This window comes from Galeopterus variegatus, unplaced genomic scaffold (assembly GCF_000696425.1).
Source record: "Galeopterus variegatus unplaced genomic scaffold, G_variegatus-3.0.2 Scaffold287, whole genome shotgun sequence".
Taxonomy (NCBI): Eukaryota; Metazoa; Chordata; class Mammalia; order Dermoptera; family Cynocephalidae; genus Galeopterus; species Galeopterus variegatus.
The window spans coordinates 120,189-128,564 of NW_007726398.1; the positions used below are offsets into that span (position 1 = coordinate 120,189).

At 39.0% G+C, this 8,376-nt stretch overlaps 2 protein-coding genes across 6 annotated transcripts in view; one reads left to right on the top strand and one right to left on the bottom strand.

The window, feature by feature from the left end:
* The window catches only part of PRKRA (protein kinase, interferon-inducible double stranded RNA dependent activator), a 17,655-nt gene extending 17,215 nt beyond the window's left edge, over positions 1 to 440 (bottom strand). Inside the window, exon 1 of the mRNA XM_008567051.1 lies at positions 119 to 440. Within this exon, the coding sequence (XP_008565273.1) occupies positions 119 to 183 (65 nt within the window). The 5' untranslated portion in view covers positions 184 to 440. The remainder of the gene's footprint in view (positions 1 to 118) is intronic.
* A 473-nt stretch (positions 441 to 913) lies between these two features.
* Positions 914 to 7,909, top strand: DFNB59 (deafness, autosomal recessive 59). Of its 5 annotated transcripts, none has more exons than XM_008567041.1 (7): positions 914 to 1,482; positions 2,776 to 2,965; positions 3,658 to 3,853; positions 4,429 to 4,570; positions 5,677 to 5,794; positions 7,280 to 7,378; positions 7,598 to 7,909. In XM_008567041.1, the coding sequence occupies exons 1-7, from the start codon at positions 1,339 to 1,341 to the stop codon at positions 7,888 to 7,890; spliced, it is 1,182 nt and encodes a 393-aa protein (XP_008565263.1). In that variant the 5' UTR covers positions 914 to 1,338; the 3' UTR covers positions 7,891 to 7,909. The 5 variants fall into 5 exon arrangements, with proteins under 5 accessions (XP_008565263.1, XP_008565264.1, XP_008565266.1 ...); XM_008567042.1 differs by having other exon boundaries at positions 915 to 1,429; XM_008567044.1 differs by having other exon boundaries at positions 916 to 1,482; positions 2,898 to 2,965.
* Positions 7,910 to 8,376: the final 467 nt, after the last annotated feature.

The following is an 8,376-nucleotide window of genomic DNA, read 5'->3' on the forward strand; positions in this document are numbered from 1 at the left end:
GAGCGCCCGCAGCGCCAGGAAGGGGCTTTACCCAGAATGCCGCAAGAGCCGGCGCCTCCGCCCCCGTCCCCGCTGCCCATGCTGCTGGCCCTGCGGCCCCGACCGCCCAGGCGCTGACCTCAAGGTCCCGCTGTCCCCACGCTCCAGCGGCGGGGCCTCGGCGCGATGCCTACTCTGGGACATGGCGAGAAGGGGCGGCTCGGCGCCGGGAAGAAGAGCAGTGCGGAGAGACGTCCTCGCTCCCCGGGGTGGCCGTCTTCGAGACGAGCGCTCCAGCGCCGCCGCCGCCTGCGACTCCCTCTCTTCTCCCTGCTTGCGTCCCTCTTCGAAGGGGGCGAGGGGAGGCAGAAGGTCAGCGCCGGAAGAGCCGGCTACGGACCCTCGCTGACCTCGCTGTGGGCCCTACTCCTTGCTCTCCACCGCAGACCCCGCCTCTCTCCCAGTCCCAGCTCTTCCCAGCTCCCGCCAGTGCCCCCGCCTTTGGCTCTCGCGGCTCGGGATGCCCGGTCCCGCCCCCGCGTCTCGGCTCTTCCCAGCTCCTGCCGGTGTCCCCGCCTTCGGCTCTCGGAGGGCCTGGCCCCGCCTCTCTCCCCTTCTGGTCCCGCCCCCTCTCCCAGCCCCGGCTCTTCCCAGCTCCTGCCAGTGTCCCCGCTTTGGCTCTGAGGGCCTGGCCCCACCTCTCTCCCTTCAGGCCCAGCCCCCTCTCCCAGTCTCCAAGCTCCCGCAAGTGTCCCCGCCTTCTGCTCTCGGAGCAACCGGCCTCGCCCCTTTCCCTCCCAGGCCCCGCCCCTTCTCCCAGCCCTGGCTCCTCCGATCTCTCTCTTGTGTCCTCATCTTCGGCTCTCGGGGGTTTTTCGCCCCAGCCCCTCCAGCCGTTGCCCGCCGTGGTAACTCAGCTTCAGGGCTGCGGTTCAGTGTTTTTAGGAGGCCGTTTCGGGAGGGGCGGCTTGTCCGGGGTGGGCCCAGGGTCGGTGAGGCCTGAGCTCAGTCAGCCTTTTGGGGTGGGAGGGAGGATTGAGGGCTGGGTCACTTTAAGAAAAAGATTTCAAAATTCCGAAGCAAAATTGATAGGAAGCCTCCCCCGGCCTGGCCCCGAATCTTGAGAACCGCGGCATATCCGGCTCCAGGGGCCTGCGGCGGGCTCTCCGGATCCCCGAGCGCTGCCTTTAGGAGCACTGGGGGACTTCCGGAGACCCTCCTCCCCCGCGGCGGGCTCCTTTGTCTTCTAGATTTTTCGTGGCGAGATGAACGCTGGGCCAGCGGATCGCAGGAAGGCACGTTAGGTGTAAACGAAGGCGTTCAGTGCACCGTTTCTGGAGACCCGTGTTGTCGATTATAATGGCGTTTGCCTGGGATGCGCCACCTTTGGTGGGGGTCAGACAGCGAATTGTCCTGTCACCTCTCTGGCCACTTACAGAAATACTTCCCTGTACGTACTCAGTGTTCTGGAAGATTACTTTGCACAGTGCTATTTGCACGAAGGTACATTATTGAAAATAATTTTTTGGTTGCATGTGAGCCCTGGATACTTGAAAGCAAAGTGAGAAGGTGTTCAGAATCTACTCAAATTATTTTCTGTTGAGGCTCGAATTAAGCCTTTCTATGTGTATACCTATAAGTACGAGTATACTTTTAAAAGTTCATGGAAAAATGGAATTAAAAGACAATACGAATCTTTCCATGAATTTTTTGAAGACCCCTCTCATATTGATTGCTATTCACCAGTGTTACCTCTTAATATCTTTTTGGAAGGATCACATAGCCACTATTTTAAAATATATTAACGTCCCCATAGCACCTATGGCAATATAATATTTGAGCACTCGCAGTTGTTTCTAAAATTTATTTTCAGCCACAAAATTACTTAAAAATAGGCCAAATCTTATATAGCTCTTTAGAAGTTGACTGAGATAATGTTGACACAAAAAGAGAATAAATGCAGTAGGAAGAGAATAAACAAAAAGAGAATAAACCTATTTCAAAGAGATGTAGCCTATGTGCCCAGCTTCTGAGTAAGAAACAACTAGGTTATAGTTTATATGGTAATTTATATGTACCGTGACTTTAGTATTTTATAAAAATCTGCATACTATTGTTTCCCTGCATTCTGTTTATATTTAATATTTAAAATTTATATTTATATTTAATATTTAATTTTATTTATATTTAATATTTATATTTAATATTAAACACTTGGCTTTGAAAACATACAAGACAGATTGAATGAAATAAACAATGAACTGTATGCCATAGGGATGGAAAACAGCACTTTTTGGTTGCCAAAATGGCATAGTGGACTTGCGAAGGAATTCCCTTTTGACTAGGTGTACTGTAGATGCTATCCAGGACTACTGTTAGTGCCTAAATTGCACTGTTTCCCGTAGGACTATATGCTTCCCTTAAAGCTGACCAGTTGCTACTGGCAAATCGCTATCTACTGTGATCCTCATGTTGGTAGTGTTTTTTAATTATTCGTTTTCTGTGTATATTTTAGTGCTGCAGACTGCCATTCCAGATTAGACTTGCTTTTAGCATATCACTTTACTCTGTTGATCTATAATTCATTACCTGAGCACATGAGGGGAGGCAGTGTTGTGAATTGTGCACGCTAAACTACTTGGCAAAACCATGCTTTGTATTTTTAAGGTGTATAATTAAATTTAAAACCAAGCAAGGGCTTAATTTTGTGCCTGATTTTCTTTGAAAATGGATTTGTTATTTGGGGGTTGCAGTTGATGACGTTTTGATATTAATATGTTTGCTGCTGCTACCAAGAACTTTGTCAAGCAAGTTGGAGATGGAGGGAGATTAGTTCCAGTTCCAAGCCTCAGTGAAGCTGACAAATACCAACCTCTAAGTCTGGTCGTAAAAAAGAAGCGATGCTTTCTGTTTCCTAGATATAAATTTACCTCAACACCTTTTACACTGAAAGATATTCTCCTAGGAGACAGAGAAATTTCAGCTGGTAAGTTTAAATGTTTGGGAGTAACAACTCATTCAGCTGTGTGTTTAGTAACCTAAACATAAGTTGTATGTACTACTTGCATTAGTAATACATATTTTCACCGGTAAAAGCAACTTTTATTATGATAATAGTAATCATATTATTAAGATTAACAATGCCTAAAGTTTATTTAGTATCAAATCTTTTATTGGTTGAATAATTTTCAAATCTATCAATTATTTTATAAGTTGTTCTAACCAAATCAACTTAGAATATAACATAATAATACATTTCTTCATCTATAAAATGGGATATTATTTGGGCTTACCTCTTTCAGGTGGTCAAATTAGATGAAAGTAATTTGTACTTATTTTTTATGATTCAGTTATAATTGGTAAACTGAAATGTATTTTAAGACTGGATTATAAAAGAGATTTTGAGAAGTTACTACTTATACACACTTGTTTTTCTTTCAGCCACCTAGTGAATCTTGATGGCTCAACAGAGAATCTGAGTTTATTTTAAGTATTCTGGCTACTTATTCCTTTTTGTTATAAAATTAATTGAGTTGCTATTTTTTATCTTGGTTTGAAGTGTCTTTCTCTGACATTTGGGTAGTTGAGTCTTGTATTGTAAATTAACATGTTACTATGTATAATCTACATAAGATGAATGTGAGACATTGAAAAAATACTAAATTCCTTCTTGTAAAGGTATTTCATCCTATCAATTACTGAATTATGAAGATGAATCAGATGTTTCACTCTACGGAAGGCGAGGCAATCATATTGTAAATGATGTTGGGATTAACATTACTGGATCAGATTCCATTGCAGTAAAAGCATCATTTGGTGTAGTAACCAAACATGAAGTGGAGGTATCAACATTACTCAAAGAAATTTCTACACGGTCAGTATAGTAATTCTAATATACTTCAGTGTTTTCATTAAATGTTTTAACTATATAAACTTCATTACAAGGAATGCTGAAAACATTCAGGTTGTAATTTACTAGCGTAATTTGTTTAATTTGTTTGAAATACTACAAATTAGTAGTATTAGTAGTGTCCAAACTTTGGATAAAGGTAGATATCCAAAATCATTTAAAGTTTTAAATGATTAAAACTTTAAGTTTTTTTCTCCCACTATCATGGAAGTAATTAAAAAAAATTTTAAATTTTCCACAAAATCACTTCAGCTCTGCACAAATTATCTGCTAAATTATTAGACTGAAATAATACAAGAATCAGTCCACAACAAATATACTGAGACCCCTCCAATAGATCCTCAACAGACAGAATAAAACATTCTATATAAGATTATTGAATTTCTTTTGAGTTCATTTTCTTATTTGTATTAGGGTTGCCTTGATTTACTTTTAGTTAAGGTGGACCTTGAATGAATAACAAACAATAGCAAAATATGTGCTTGATTATATGCAAGTAGATGTTAAAGAGCCTTGTGACTATATCTTCTTTATTTTAGAAAAATTAACTTTGACCACAGCTTGGTACGTCAGTCAAGGAGCAGCAGAAAGGCAGTATTGTGTGTGGTCATGGAGAGCATTCGAACCACACGACAGTGTTCACTGTCTGTGCACGCTGGAATTCGTGGGGAAGCAATGCGGGTAAACAGCACTCATTAAGCTTCTCTTACTAAAACATTGCTGTAGGATTTTTAAAAAGTACTCAGTTTCTAATGAGACTGTGTATTTTGTCAAATGTGGAGATGAAAGACCTGCAATTGTATAGGATTTTGCCCAATAATGGCTTTGTTTCAGAATACGAGAAACAATCCAAGAAAACTTGGATTCTATACATGTGTAATATAATGCTAACAAAACACTAATTCTTGGGAAATAATGTGTATATTAGAGTCCCTTCTATTACTATTTAAGTGCTGTTTTAAGAATAAAAATTGAGCACTAAAGTTGAATTCTTTGATTTTATTAAGTGATATAGTACATACATTGGATTTTTAAAAGTTGAATTTATTTTATATTAAAATAATTTTTCTGAATTAATATTATCAATGGCCAAACATACTTCATTCAATGTTAGATCTTTTAAATTTATTAGAAAATTTTTGTGTTTAACTTTCAGCTCAATTATGGTATTGTTTATCCTTGTTATTCAGTGACACCCAATAATGACTTGATTGGATTAAAACCAATTGTTAGAAAGATAGGGCTTAATGATAATCTTTTCAAGTCATTGCAAGTAAAGTTTCTGTTCAGTACCCATATTCAGCTGTCTGTCAAATTTTTATTTACCTTGGATCATTTTGGGGGCACAAACATTTGCTTAATTGTTGGTGACTGCTTTGGAAAGCCGCCAAAAACTCTGGGGGCTTTGGAACAGTAGACAGCCTAGGCTGAAAACTGACTCTAGCACTTATACACAGCTGCTTTCCAAGATTTGTAGTAGAAAGAAAAAGGCTTCTACTCCAGAGAGCATTACCGTTATGGTAGCACTAATCTTTGGTTCCAATGCCAAAGTAAGTGAAAAAGTGGAGAAGTATTTTCTAATATAGACCATGAGTCCCCATTGGACCACTTGGATCTCTGCTATAAACAGTTAACTCAAGCAGGATAATTCTTTACTTGCAGAGGTTTTTTTGTTTTGTTTTGTTTTGTTTTTGATAGGATTGTAGGAGATGTTTTATTTCACCAGAAAGCTATTCTTACATGTTATGCTCCTCAATAATATTATTTTATTTATTTATTTAATATAGTTTCATTTTATGGATGAACAGAATCCCAGGGGAAGGGACAAAGCTATTGTTTTTCCAGCACACACAACCATAGCTTTCAGTGTTTTTGAACTTTTCATTTACCTGGATGGTGCCTTTGGTGAGTGAATGATCTACATGAAACACAAATGATTATATTTTTAAGGAGAATTTAATAGGAAATCCTCTCTCTCTCTCTCTCTCTCTCTCACACACACACACACACACACACACACACACACACACACACACACACACACGAGTTTAATAATTATAGAAGAGGGATGCTCTCAGCTCTGTCAATCTTATGCTTGGGTGAAGTAGCTGGGAAGGGCCCTCTCTTCCCTCCTTACCCAGTACCTCTTTTCTGCTTCTTGGTGAAGGCTATAGACTCCCAACCACCCAACTTATACAGATAAGAGCTAAAATGCAATCCACTGACAAAGTATTCATTAACTTTGTGGAGATGATAAATGACCTTCTGATAGGTAGTTTTTGATGGTGGCAAATAGAGGAAGGAGTAGGTAGACAGTAAGGTGCCTGAAGTATCAGGGCACCCAGACCAGGGCACCCAATGACAACTTTTCTTACTTGAGTTTTGCTTATTGTAGACCCAGATTCCCCACTGCACTCCCCCTAAAACATAACTTGAGAAGTACAAAGACTTTCTCCAAAATTGCCATCTGGTATAATTCCTCATTGCAGCTCACTTTAGATTTCTAAATTTCACAGTTATTTAAGATTAGGTGGCTAACCAGAACAAGTCTAGGTGTAGCCCAAAGAAGTAGGCAATGGAACTTCCTACCTGTGGTAATTTATAAACATATTTTAGGCCTGTTTTTGTTCATTTCTGAAGTTTTATGAGAGGAGGTAATAGGTAGCCTAGACACAAAACAAAACTATATGCTAAGTAAATTCTATTTGGAACACACTAGGCAGAAGTTTTTACAGTTATATTTATTGGGAGGAGTATAAACTGATATAGCTATCAAAACTTAAAATGTACATATGCTTTGCCCTTATACTTCTAGGAATTTATCCTACAGATATACTCACACATGTGTGAAATGATATGGGTACAAAAATATTCAGTTGCTAATAGCAAAAGATTGGAAACAACCTTAAGGGGACTTGTTAAGTAATGGTACATCCATACAACAGAGTACTATGAAACCATTAAGAATGAGGTGGCTCTACAGATCTTGACATGGAATAATCTCTAAGAAATATTTTAAAGAAATGTGTGTAGTATGTAGCTGGGCCTAAAGAATTTTATATACGTATACACGTACACACATACATACATACATACATATGTATGCCTTTTTGCTTGTAAAATACATGAAGTACTTCTGGAAGCATTCATAGAAACTTTATAGTGTCTCTGGGGTGGAAGATTGTTGCTGGGTTCAGGGTGGGCTAGTGACTTGTCACTGTATCCCCTTTTTGTACTCTTTTGTTCCATGTGAATGTTATCCTTTCTTAAAATGTGAAAATTTTAATTTAAAAAAGTATGAATGGCATATACCAGAATTCCCCATCCCCATAAATCACCCAAGAAAATGAGTTGTTCGAGTTATAACATCTTCTAAAATTTTTTTTGTAGACCTTTGTGTCACTTCAGTGTCAAAAGGAGGATTTGAAAAGGAAGAAACGGCAACATTTGCACTGTTCTACAGATTGAGAAATATTCTATTTGAAAGAAGTATGTCAATTGAAGAGTATCTTCAATATATATATTTTTTCTTCTTGGATTAACACATGAGGTTATCTGTTCAATAATCCTATCTGATAAGGAAAAATTTTAAATTAAAAGCCAATTCACTTTACAACTGATGGTTCAGATTCACATATTTATAAATGTAATTTGGGTTATATATTTTTTATTTTGACTTCTAACACATTTCCGTTTTTGTCATTTTAGATAGAAGAGTGATGGATGCCATTTCTCGTTCCCAGCTTTACTTGGATGATCTTTTTTCTGACTACTATGACAAACCCCTCAGCATGACTGATATTTCACTCAAAGAAGGGACTCATATCCGAGTTAACTTACTTAATCACAACATTCCAAAAGGGCCTTGCATACTCTGTGGAATGGGGAACTTTAAAAGGGAAACGGTTTATGGGTGCTTTCAGTGTTCTGTCGATGGACAGAAGTATGTGAGACTTCATGCTGTTCCTTGTTTTGATATCTGGCACAAGAGAATGAAATAAAAGGAAAAAAATGAACATACCTTGCTGGTGTTTTAGGTGCAGTTGTACAACAAATCTTACCTAAATTATCTAGGATTACTTTGATGAATTAAAAAAGGGAGAAGAAAAAGAAATTAACCTTTCGAGGCATCATTTTCTCCATCTATAAGGTGGAGATGATGACAATAGTGTCTACCTCATACATTGTCATGAAGATTATTAACAATGTTTATATCAAAAAAGGTTTAAATATAAAATTCAGAATGTAGATTTTCCTTCATAAATTTGCCATTCACTTTTGAATCATGTTTGGTATTTAGTCTATTATTTACGGGAGCGCTGCCGCGCTTCCCAAGCGGCGTACTATCCAGTGCGCCACCGGGCCGGCCCTCAAAAAAGGTTTAAATATAAAATTCAGAATGTAGATATTCCTTCATAAATTTGCCATTCACTTTTGAATCATGTTTGGTATTTAGTCTATTATTTTAGATAACTTTTATATAATAA